The sequence below is a fragment of the Plecotus auritus genome (genome assembly GCF_963455305.1).
Source record: "Plecotus auritus genome assembly, chromosome: 7".
NCBI classification, from domain to species: domain Eukaryota; kingdom Metazoa; phylum Chordata; class Mammalia; order Chiroptera; family Vespertilionidae; genus Plecotus; species Plecotus auritus.
In genome coordinates this window covers 54409159-54421928 of record NC_137774.1, presented here as the reverse complement: position 1 = coordinate 54421928, position 12770 = coordinate 54409159, and the positions used below count along the sequence as shown (strand labels likewise).

The following is a 12770-nucleotide window of genomic DNA, read 5'->3' as shown; positions in this document are numbered from 1 at the left end:
GAGTTGGGGAGGTCAGTCTGAGCCTTTCCTAGTTTACTATAAGCCGTGACTTAATGTTTCCTGCGTGGGAGGGGATTAATTTTAAACCCACACCGCCTGTTACTAAATAACAGGCATAGCTGGGTTTGCAGGCCAGCGTGTTCCCAGTGGCAGCCGCTCACCCATGAACGCCCTGGAAGGGCTAAGTGTCCTGGTCAAACTCCAAAGGTGTTGCAAAGCCACAGGCCCTGTCACTGCGATGCCCGCGGCTGTACACGATTTAATTAGTGAGTGAGTGTCAGGGCTGAAGGACAACAGCATCTGATGGGCCCAGAGCCATTGCTGCCACCAGCAAGGAGGGTCTGGGGTCAGCTAAGCCCCAGCCTTGTCTCTTCAGGGGCAGTGAAATGACAGATGGCGCAGCCTCCTGGCCTCTGTTCCCGGCTGGGGTGATGCCACCTGAGTGGTTTGCTGAGCACAGAAAGGGACAGTGCAGCTAGGCCAGTCCTCAGGCTCGGCAAGAGCTCGCTGGATACCAGGTCCCTTCGAGGACCTAAGGAGACCACAGCGACCCAAAAGAGGTCAAGCTGAGGGGCCTGGGCCTATTTCAGGTCTAGAAAGGGTGTTGGGGCAGGTCCTTACTGCCCCTCACGAGTACAATCTGGGACCAGGCTGTTGTGGCTGGAAGTAAGCCACGCACGTGAAAGTCACCCTCCCAGTCTCCTCGCCCACTCCCAGCCCACGGGCTGTCCAGGTGGGGTGTGTGGTGACCTTTGTCCCCGCCCCTCCATGCTTCTCACAGGAACTAAACAGAGGTCCAGCCACCCATTGGGTAACAGCCTTCCTGGGAACATCCTGATGGCTTTGGATCCACTACATTTTCTTTATTTTCCCCAGACCTCCTCTGAATTTATGGAGGCTCCTCCCTCCTCCCTCCCTTTCAGTTCTCCCTGAGGGAGGCCCCGCTGCACTTTGAAACAGTCGCCCTGCCCGGCCACAGGGGGCTGGGGATGCCCTGGTCTTGCTCGGTTTAATGATCAATTTATCGCTGCCAGGAAGTCCTATTTGTCCTGGTTTGGCCCCTATTCCCTTTGGTCAGAGAAGGCACTGCTGTAGGATGGCGGTGGACAACACCACCGGCGACCCCCAAGCCCTGAGCTCGCAGCTGAGCCTGGCTGACATCATCATCATCACCGTGTACTTTGCCGTGAACGTGGCCGTGGGCATATGGGTGAGAGCGTGTGGGGTGTGGGACCTGGGCGCTGACAGCATCTCCCCGGTGACCAGGGCCCATTGGGTCCTGCTCCCAGTCCTGGGATGGGTTTGTCAGAGACTGTGACCAACTTCCTTTCTTTCTTTGGGCAACAGATTCTCAGCCTACAAAGTGAGGAAGAGGAAGGTCTCTCTAAGGGACGGGGGATGGGAAGCTCCTTGGGCTTGTCTGGGCTGGGAGCCTGGATGCAGCAGGTCCTCTTCCTGGCCTCCGTCTCCTCCATGTCAGGTGGGCTCCCAGGGCCAACATCTACCTGAGCACCAGAGTCACACGGGTTCCTGTCTGGATGCCAGGCCGCTGGGTCGGAATCCAGAGGTGGGAAGGGCACTTGGGCCTGGGTATCTGACTTTTAACAAGCTCCCAAGATATCTGTGTTTGCTGCCTGGCCCAATCCAGGAGCCAGTTTCTCTTGCCCTCGATAAGAAAGACCTGATCACAGAACCCAGTGAGGTGGAGGCCCCAGGAGTGCAGGCCTAGGCAGGTGCCATGCAAGTCGCCCATCCGCCTGTTTGCCTACAGCTCCACAAAGCCATCGCCTGCGGGGGACCCAGGCCTGGGGAAGCGATCGCAGTGAGCCCAGGCCCTGCGAACAGGGGAGGCGCTGCTGTTTACTTGGGATGCGGATCTCTGAGCCTTCCTGATGCTGTGCTTAGCAGAGGTCAAGCTACCCGTGCCATGTGCCAAGGTGCCCAGGCCAGTGTCCTCGAGCCCTGACATATGGTCTTCATTTCTGGCTTCTGGCCTGACTGAGGGCTGGGAGGGAGAATGGTGTGTGCCACTCTGGCATCCTAGGAAGTTGCTTGGCTTTCTGGGCCTCGGAGTTTGATCTGTAAGATGGACACACCACCTACATTGTCCTCAGTCCCAAGTCCTTGAAGTGGGGAGAGGTCCCTGGGCCTGGACCCTGCTGCTGCTGCTTCCATAGCTGCAGTGGTGCCGGCAGCTGCAGTGGTAGTGGTGGTGGTGGTAGTGGCAGCTGCAGTGCTAGTGGTGGTGGTAGCTGCAGTGGTAGTGGTGGTGTGTTAATGATGGTCATAGTTGTGGTGGTAGCTGTGGTGGTATTAGTGGTATTGCTGGACAGTTGTGGCTAGAAGATTAGTTGTGATTGTTGTGGTGGTAGTTGTAGCAACAACAGAAGTGGCAGTTGAAGTTGATTCTTTTGTGATTAAATCGTGAATCACATTGAAAGCTGGGCTTAGCCCTGACTTTCTCTGTGCACTTGGAGCTCTTTACTTAACCTCTCTGGCCTCAGTTTCCTCAAACACACAATGTGATGTCAGTGCAGCCCATGCCCCTGGGCTGTGTCAAGGAGCACAAGGGATGTATCTGGTGCCAGCCATGATGGGCCATGTTCCGGAGAGAGCTGGGAATTCAGAGGCGGGCATGTGCATGCACCAAGTGGTCAAGACAGGCTTCCTGCATGCGACAGGTGGGAGCGAGGCTGAGAGGGCAGCCAGACCTCAGGAAGGACAGGAGAGGAGAGATGCTTTTCCGCCGGCACCAGCGGGGATTTAGCTGCGAGGCGTCCCTAAGGAAGGAGTTTGGGGCATCTGAGGCCAGGTACTGTGCTGAGCAGGGTCCACCTGTCCCAGCGCAGCCTGCCTGTGGCCCAGGCAGTGTGGGGTGGTGGGAGTTATGACCTGTCCCTCACAGAGGCCATGCCAGCCCAGCTGGGTGCAGCTGGCAGAGAGCTGTGAGCATATGCAGAATAGAACAGGGCTGGGAGAGGAGGGTGCTGAGCCAGGGCCCACAGGGTTGTGAGGTGCTCAGGGCCAGAGGCAGATGGACCAGCGGGACAGGTACAGCTCTGCAAAGATGCTCTGGTGGTGAAGTTAGAGAGCCAGGGGAGGGCCTTCAAGGATGTGCTCCTGGAGGAGAGGGCTCTGAGTTAACCCTTTGCATCCATTAGGGCATCTGTTAACAAGTGACAGAAAACCTATTGCTAATGAGCTAAAACACTGAAGAAAGTGTCAGGCATCCACACTGAAAAGCCCAGCAATAATGAAGGTTTCAGGTGCAGTGTGATCTTGGGGTTCGCAGTATCATCAAGGCTAGAGCTGCACTGCACTGTGGCTCTCTCGCCTCCACCTATGTGTGGCTTTGTCCTGAGTCCAGTTTCCCTCAGGAAGGGAAGATGTCTGGCCTAGTGGTCCAGCCTGGGTTTAAATTCTGAGTCCACTTGGAACCAACTCTGCCACAGAGGGGCTCTCGGTGGATGTACACGAGGTGTACATGGTGCTGGCAGCCCCAGAGCGCAGCTTTCTCCTCCACCTCGCAGGGTCCAGGAGCAACCCCGGCTGCACTCTGACCACCGCCTCTTAAGCCAGTGCTGGCCCCTGACCAGGTGTGACTACAGCTAAGGGGTGTGATAGGCACAGGGCCCGGCGCTGGAGATGGGGTGGGACTACTCAAGCCAATTGCTGGGAAAAGGGGCCCCTTTAGGAATGGAAAAGAAAATAAGGAGGCAATTGGCTGTGCACTGAGTCCTTGAAAATGAGAAGGCGTTAGCAAAAGGCAGGGCTACGGCCAGAGCTGCTCGAGCTGCGGGTGCGCAGGCCGCCAGCTGATGGAGCCTTCAGGCTGCACCGCACACAGTTCCGCTGGTCACAGGCAGAGAGGAAGTGGGGTACTCGTGTGGACCTGGGGCCGGGGAAAGGCATGAAGGAGCCACATCAGAATCTTTGGAGAGCAGGTCCAGAAACGTTGGCTTAATCACCTTGAATACAGGATGTGGGACAATGAAAGCCAGGAAGAAAGAAGCCTCGTGCATGGTGACTGCTACTTTCTGATCTAGCCTTATAATGTGTATCTAAGATACGTCCTGTTTTCAATTTTATATCCTTTCAATTTCTCTCACCCAGATAGCACCAAATGGGGCTTGAAAAAGCCACCTAATCACTGACCCTATTCAACACTAACCAGGTCCCAGGCGCCAGTGCAGAGCTACATGCATTAACTCATTAACCCCGTAAGAAAAGGACGAGGGAAGAACTCTTATTAGGGCCACAATTCAGAAGAGGATACTGAGGCACGTGGTTACATTAAGTCACTTGCCCAGGCATTCTGATTTCAGATTTTTAAATTCCATACACATAGAGCCAAAATATACACTCCCCCCCCCCCCCAAATAAAAGGCAGGCAGGGCACTCAAGTGAAAATTTGTTGAAATGTATTAGAAATATAAATATTAGAAGTAAGGAATCAAGACCAAAGGTCTTTCAGCTTCCTGGGCTCAAAGTCCTCATCCAGAGCAGAACTAAGAAAGCCCAGCTTAACTGTGCACTGAGGAACGTGCTGAGGAAGGTCAAAACTTGACCTTCAGGGCCATAGCAACTTTCCGGAAGTGGTTTGACTGGTCAGGGATAAGAAGCCAGGAGGGACCTGGCTCAGTCAGCGCTGGTCAGCACTGCTCGTGGTCACAGCTCCTCGTTATGTCTGTATCCATCCCTACCTGAAGCCCAGAGCTCCCCCCACCCCTGGGGTGGGGGCGGGGGCTCCAGGGAGTTGGGTGAGGCCTGGAGTAGGCTAGACAGAACTGAAGCCCTGGGGAAGCTGACGGCTGAGCCCAGGGCAGGGGTAGCGGGCTGTGGGTGGGGAGCTGGCTGCCTCTGTTCTTTTTTCTTTTAAGCGGTAATATTCACATAACATAAAACCATTTTAACCATTTTTTAGTGTTATAAGTTTTGTTTTGTGTTATTTCTATTAGTATTCAAAACAAGTAGCAAAATGATTAATAGTTGCATTCATCTCATGAAGCTACAATCATGAAGGGGAAGTGTGTAGGACATGGGGTTAGGAGTGCAGTGGGAACCTCTTGTGCTGCTTGTTCACCAGCCTCTCACTCCATGGAGCTCATCATCCTGCTGATCCTTGGAGCAGCCTGCAGGGCATAAAGCCAAATGCAACCCGTTAGTGTCTTCCCAGACCAAGATGCAGCAACTCTTTCTTTTTCTTTATTCATTTTTTATTTTTGACAGTATTACAGATGCCCCCCTTTCTCTCCCTTTCCCCCCTCCCCCCAACCCCTGCCTCACACAGGCCTTCACCGCAGTATTGTATGTGTCCATGGGCTATGCATATATGTGTATAAGTTCTTTAAGCTAATCTCCCCCCCCCCCCCCCCCCGCCGCTTTCCCTCTGAGTTTTGTCAGTCTGTTCCATGCATCCATGTCTCTGGATCTATTTTGTTCATCAGTTTATTTTGTTCATTAGATTCCACATATACATGAGATTATGTGATATTTGTCTTTCTCTGACTGGCTTATTTCACTTAGTATAATGCTCTCCAGGTCCCTTCCATGCTGCTGCAAAGGGTAAGAGATTTTGCTTTTTTACTGCTGCATAGTATTCCATGGTGTAAATGTCCCACAGCCTTTTTATCCACTCATTTGCTGATGAGCACTTGGGCTGTTTCCAGATCTTAGCTATTGTAAATTGTGCTGCTATGAACATAGGGATGCATATAGTCTTTCTAATTGAGTTTTGGGACTCTTAGGATATATTCCCAAAAAGGGGGTTGCTGGGTCAAACTGTGGTTCCACTTTAAATATTTTGGGCAACTCCATACTGTTTTCCACAGTGGTTGCACCAGTCTGCATTCCCACCAACAGTGCACTTTTCTCCACATCCTTGCCAGCACTTGTTGTTTGTTGATTTGTTGATCATAGCCATTTTGGCAAGTGTGAGGTGATACCTCATTGCGTTTTAATTTGCATCTCTGGGATAATTAGTGACTTTTGAGTGTTTTTTCATATGTCTCTTGGCCATCTGTATGTCCTCTTCAGAGAAGTGTCTATTCAGGTCCTTTGCCCATTTTTAATCAGTTTATTTGTCTTCCTGGTATTGATTTGTATGAGTTCTCTGATTGTTTTGGAAATTAACCCCTTATCAGATGTATTATGGGTGAATATGTTCTCCCATACAGTGGGTTCCCTTATCATTTAAAAAAATTTTTTTTATTGTTTCTTTACAGAGAGGAAGGAAGAGGGAGAGAGAGTTAGAAACATCGATGAGAGAGAAACATCAGTCAGCTGCCTCCTGCACACCCCCTACTGGGGATGTGCCCGCAACCAAGGTACATGCCCTTGACCGGAATCAAACCTGGGACCCTTGAGTCGGCAGGCCGACGCTCTATCCACTGAGCCAAACCAGTTAGGGCATCCTTTATCATTTTGATGTTGATTTCTTTTCCTGTGAGAAAGATTTTTAGTTTGATGTAGTCCCATTTGTTTATTTTTTCCTTTGTTTCTGTTACCATAGGAGATGTATCGGTGAAAAATCTGCTATTTGAGATATCTACAATTTTACTGCCTGTTTTCTTCTAGGATATTTATATTTTTGTGACTTATATTTAAGTCTTTTATCCATTTTGAGTTTATTCTTGTGTGTGGTGTAAGTTGTAGCCTAATTTAATTTCTTTTTCACATACCTGTTAATTTTCCAAGCACCGTTTATTGAAGAGACTGTCTTGCTCTATTGTACGCTTTTGCCTCCTTTGTCAAATATTAATTGAACATAATGGCTTGGGTCAATTGCTGGGGTCTCTGTTCTGTTCCACTGATCTATATGCCTGTTCTTGTGCCAGTACCAGGCTGTTTTGATGACAATGGCTTTGTAGTATAGTTTGATATCTAGTATTGTGATCCCTCCAACTTTGATCTTCTTTATCAAGATTGCTGTAGCTATTCACAGTCTTTTTTGGTTCCATATAAATTTTTGGAATATTTGCTCTACATCTGTGAAATATGTCAATTGTATTTTAACTGGGATTGTATTGAATCTAAAGATTGCTTTGGGTGATATGGACGTTTTAATGATGTTAATGCTACCAACCCATGAGCACGGTATATGATTCCACTTGTTTATATCTTCCTCTATCTCTTTTTTCAATGTCCTGTAGTTTTCCGAGTACAGGTCTTTTACCTTGTTGGTTAAGTTTATTCCTAGATATCTTTTTTTTTTTTTTTTTTTTTTTGGTTACAGTGGTAAATGGGATTTTTTTTTTTTTTTTAGTTTCTCTTTCTGATAATTCATTATTGGTGTATAGAAATTCCTTGGTTTCTGGATGTTCATTTTGTATCCTGCTACTTTAACAAATTCATTTATTAAATCTAGTAGTTCTTTTTATGGAGTCTTTAGGGTTTTCTATGTACAATATCATGCCATCTGTGAATAATGAGAGTTTTACTTCCTCCTTTTCGATTTGGATGCTTTTTATTTGTTCATCCTTTCTGATTACTGGGGCCAGGACTTCCAGTGCTATGTTGAATAAGAGTGGTGAAAGTGGACATCCCTGTCTTGTTCCTGTTCTTAATGGGAATGCTTTTAGTTTTTGGTCATTGAGTATGATATTGGCTGTGGGTTTGTCATATATGGCCTTTATCATGTTGATCCCTCTATTCCCCCTTTCTGAGAGTTTTTATCAAAAATGGGTGCTGGATTTTGTCAAATGCTTTTTCTGCATCTATTGATATGATCATGTGATTTTTAAAAAATATGTTTTTACTGATTTCAGAGAAGAAGGGAGGGGGGAGAGAAATAGAAACATCAATGATGAGAGAGAATCATTGATCAGCTGTGTCCTGCACGCCCTCCACTGGGGATCGAGCCCGCAACCAGGGCATGTGCCCTTGACCGGAATCGGACTGAGAACCCTTTGGTCCTCAGGCCAGCACTCTATCTACTGAGCCAAACCAGTGAGGGTTGATTTTTATTCTTTGTTTTTGAATGTGATGCAACACATTTATTGATTTGAGAATATTGTACAAGTGTTGTATCCCCAGAATAAATGCCCTGGTCATGGTCTATGATCTCTTATTTTTTAAATTAAATTGATTGGGTGACATTGCTCAACATGAACACAGGTGTCAGGGGTGGGTTTCTATGTTATCAGATCTGTATATTGCTCCGTATGCCCACCACCCACAGCCAAATATTCTCCTGTCACCATGTATTAGGATCTCCTTCTCCTCGCACCCCCTTCCCTCTGGCAACCACCACACTGCTGTTTGTGTTCATGAGTTTCGGTTTTATATCCCACATATGAGTGAGATCATATGGTTCTTAGCTTTTTCTGACTGACTTATTTCACTCAGCATAATGTTCTCAAGGTCCATCCATGTGTGGCAAATGGCACTATTCCATCCTTTCTCATGGCTGAGGAGTACTCCATTGTTCTATGTACCACATCTTCTTTATTCAGTCCTCTATGGCTGGGTACTTTGGTTGCTTCCATGTCTTGGCCACCATGAATAATGATGCAATAAGGGTGCATGTATCTTTGTGAATACAAGATTTCGAGATCTTGGAGTATATACTCAGGAGAGGGACTGTTGGGTCATATGGTAGCTCTATTCTTTTAAAAAATATATTTTTATTGATTTCAGAGAGGAACGGAGAGGGAAAGAGAGATGGAAACATCAATAATGAGAAAATCACTGATCGACTGCTTCCTGCATGCCCCATACTGGGGATCGAGCCCACAGCCCAGGCATGTGCCCTTGACCAGAATCGAACTTGGGACCCTTCAGTCCGCAGGCTGACACTCTATCCACTGAGCCAAACCAGCTAGGGCAGTAGCTCTATTCTTAATTTTTTGAGGAATCGCCAGACTGCTTTCCATAGTGGTTGTACCATCTACATTCCCACCAGCAGTGAATGAGTGTTCCCTTTTTTCTACAGCCTCTCCAACACTTGTTTTTGCTTGTCTTGTTGATAAGGGCACTCTAACAAATGTGAGGTGGTATCTCACTGTAGTTTTGATTTGCATTTCCCTAATTGCTAGTGAGGTTGAACATCTTTTCATATATCTATTGGCTGTTCGTATGTCTTCTTGGGAGAGGTGTATTTTCAGGTCCTCTGCCCACTTTTTGATTGGGTTGTTTGTTTGGTGTTGAGTTTTATGAGTTCTTTTTATATTTTGGAAATTAAACCTTTGTCGGAGCTACTGCTTGCAAATATCATCTCCCATCTGGTTGTCTGCCTCTTTGTTTTGTTGTTCCTTTTACTGTGCAGAAGCTTTTTATTTGATATAGTCCCATTCATTTATTTTTGCCTTTACTTCCCTTGTCTTTGGGGTCAAGTTCATAAAATGTTCTCTGGGACCAGGGTCCATAAGTTTGGTTCCTGTATTTTCTTCTCTGTAACTAATTGTTTTGGGTCTTATATTTAGGTCTTTGATCCATTTTGAATTAATTGTTGTACATGGGGACAGGCTGTAATCCAGTTTCATTCATTTGCATGTGGCTTTCCAGTTTTCCCAGCACTATTTATTGAAGAGACTGTCTTTACTCCATTGTGCATTTCTGGCTCCTTTATAAAAAATTATCTGTCCACATATATGTGTGTTTTTATAGCTGGGCTCTCTGTTCTGTTCCATTGATCTGTGTGTCTGTTTCTCAGCCAGTACCATGCTGTTTTGATTATCGTAGCTCTGTAGTATAATTTGAAGTCAGGTAGTGTGATACCTCCAGCTTGGTTCTTTTTTCTCAGGATTGCTTTGGCTATTTGGGGTCTTTTGTGGTTCCATACAAATCTGATGATTTCTCATTGTATTTCTTGAAAAAATGACATTAGGATTTTGATGACGATTGCATTAAATTGGTATATTGCTTTGGGTAATATGGCCATTTTAGCTATGTTGATTCTTCCAATCCATGAACACAGGATATTTTCCCATTTTGTTGTGTCTTTTTCAGTCTCTTTTAATAATGCTTTGTATTTCTCAGTATATAGATCCTTCACATCCTTTGTTAAGCTTATTCCTAGATATTTTATTCTTTTGGTTGCAATTGCAAGGAATTGTTTTTTCATTTCTTTTTCAGAAGTTTTGTTGTTAGTGTACAGGAAGGCAATGATTTTTGCATGTTAATTTTGTACCCTGCAACTTGACTGTATGTTTATTGTTTCTAATAGTTTCTTCAGTGGAGTCTTTAGGGTTTTCTACATGCAGAATCATGTTGTCCACAAAAAGTGACAGTTTGGCTTCTTCCTTCCCTATTTGGATGTCTTTTATATCTTTCTCTTGCCTCATTGCTCTGTCTAGGACTTCCAGCACTGTGTTGAAAAAGAGTGGTGAGAGTGGACATCCTTGTCTTGTTCCTGATCTTAGAGAAAAAGCTTTCAGTTTTTCACCATTGAGTATATTAGCTGAGGGTTTATCATATACTAGAGGCCTGGTGCACAAAATTCACGCATGGGTAGGGTCCCTAGGCCTGGCGGGCGATCAGGGCCAATCGGGGCCTTCCGGCTTCCAGCTGGGGCCTTCCTTCATTCTGCACCGCCCCCTTGTGGTCAATGCACATCATAGCGAGCAGTCAAACTCCTGGTGGATAGAACTCCTGAGGGGACAATTTGCATATTAGCCTTGTATTATATAGGAGGCCTTTATTATGTTGAGGTACTTTCTTTCTATTCCTATTTTATTGAGAGTTTTAATCATAAATGGATGTTGCATCTTGTCAAATGCTTTTTCTGTATCTCTTGATAAGATCACATGAATTTTATCTTTTCTTTGGTTTATGTGGTGTATTACATTGATTGATTTGCATATGTTGAACCATCCTGGTGCCCCTGGAATGAACCCCACTTGATCGTGATGTATGAAATTGTGGATGTACTGTTGTATCAAATTTCCTAGTGGTTGGTTTAGGATTTTTTGCATCTGTATTCATCAGAAATATTGATCTATAGTTTTCTTTTTTTTGTCTTATCTTTGCCAGGTTTTGGTATCAGGGCTATATTGGCTTCATAGAATACGTTAGGAAGTAGTATTGCCTCCTCTTCAATTTTTTGGAAGAGTTTGAGAAAGATAAGTTTTAAATCTTTGAACATTTGGTAGAATTCACTGGTGAAGCCATCTAGTCCTGGACTTTTATTTTTGGAGAGGTGCTTGATGGTGGTTTCAATTTTGTCACTGCTAATAGGTCTATTTAGATTTTTTCAGTTCTTCATGATTTAGTCTAGGAAGGTTATATATTTCTAGGAACACATCCATTTCTTCTAGATTATTGAATTTGGTGGCATGTAGTCTTTCATAATATTCTAGTATGATCCTTTGTATATTTGTGATGTGTGTGGTGAATTCTCCTCTCTCACTTCTGATTTAGTTTATATGGGTCTTTCTCCTTTTTTTCTTAGTGAGTCGAGCCAGGGGTTTGTCAAATTTATTAATCTTTTCAAAGAACCAGCTCTTTCTTTTATTGATTTTTTGTATAGTCTTTTTGTTTTCGATTTCATTCAGTTCTGCTCTATTTCATTATTTTCTTTGGATTGCTTTTGTTCTTCTTTCTCTAGTTCTTTAAGATGTGACATTAGGTTGTTTACTTGGGATTTCTCTTGTTTCTGGAGATAGGCCTGTAATGACATAAACTTCCCTCTTATTACTGCTTTCCCTGCATCCCTGAAGTTTTGATGTGTTGTATTGTATTTCCTGCAATACAGGTTTTCTGGTGATAAAATACCTCAGGTGCTGTTGTCTGAGAACAACTTTATTTCTCCATCAACTTTAAAGGATAATTTTGCTGGATATATTATTTGTGGTTGACAATTTGTCTCTTTCAGACTTTTGAATATTTGGTTCCACTCTCTTCTGGCTTGTAGAGTTTCTGCTGAGATGTTGGATGAAATTCTGATGTGGTTTTCTTGTTTTCCCTGGCTGCTTTGAGAATGATTCTTTGTCATTAATTTTTGACAGTTTTAATATCAAGTGCCTTGAAGAGGGCCTCTTTCGATTGAGGTAACAAGGTGTTCTTTTTTTTGGGGGGGGGTGTGGGGTGGGAATTCAAGGATCTAGTTCTTTCCATAGGTTTGCGAAGTTCTCATCCACTGTTTGTTTTAATAGACTCTTCATTTCTTGTTCACTCTCTTCCTCTTCCAGAATGCCTATAATTCTAATATTGCTTTTTTTGATGGAGTCAGATGATTCTCATAGAGCTCTTTCATTTTTCTTTATGTTCAGGCCTTTCTCTTCTTTCCTCTGCATCATTACTAGATTCCTATCTTTGACATCACTAATTCTTTCAATTATCTGGTTGGCTCTGTGTTCTATGCTCAGTAGTTCACTCTTTTTGTTTTGTCTTGTGTGTTTTTTTTGTTTGTTTATTCTCACCAAGAATATTTTCCCCATTGATATTTAGAGGGAGTGGAAAGGAGGGAAAGAGATATATATAGAGAGAAACATCAATGTTTGAGAGATACATTGATTGTTTGCCTCCCACATGCCCCTGACCAGGCCAGGGATTAAGCTTGCAACAAGGTATGTGTCCTTGACCAGAATTGAACCTACGACCCTTCAGTCTGAGGGCTATGCTCTAACCACTGAGAAAACCGGCTAGGGAAGTAGTTCACTTTTTTTTTAAAAAAAATGTAATTTTATTGATTTCAGAGAGGAAGGGAGAGGGAGAGAGAGATAGAAACACCAAGGATGAGAAATAATCATTGATGGTTTGCCTCCTGCACACCCCACTCTGGAGATCCATCCCACAACCCAGGCATATGCCTCAACCAGGAATTGAACCGT

At 45.0% G+C, this 12770-nt stretch overlaps 1 protein-coding gene across 11 annotated transcripts in view; it reads left to right on the top strand.

The window, feature by feature from the left end:
- Positions 1-943: 943 nt before the first annotated feature.
- Positions 944-12770, top strand: part of SLC5A10 (solute carrier family 5 member 10) — a 77929-nt gene continuing 66102 nt past the window's right edge. For 7 of the 11 annotated variants that reach the window (XM_080679965.1, XM_080679964.1, XM_080679960.1 and 4 more), the window contains exon 1: positions 1079-1210. In XM_080679965.1, coding sequence (XP_080536091.1) covers positions 1097-1210 — 114 coding nt within the window. In that variant the 5' untranslated portion in view covers positions 1079-1096. Of the gene's footprint in view, positions 1211-12770 lie in introns of all 11 variants that reach the window. The other 4 variants (XM_080679957.1, XM_080679961.1, XM_080679962.1 and 1 more) reach the window with 3 other exon arrangements.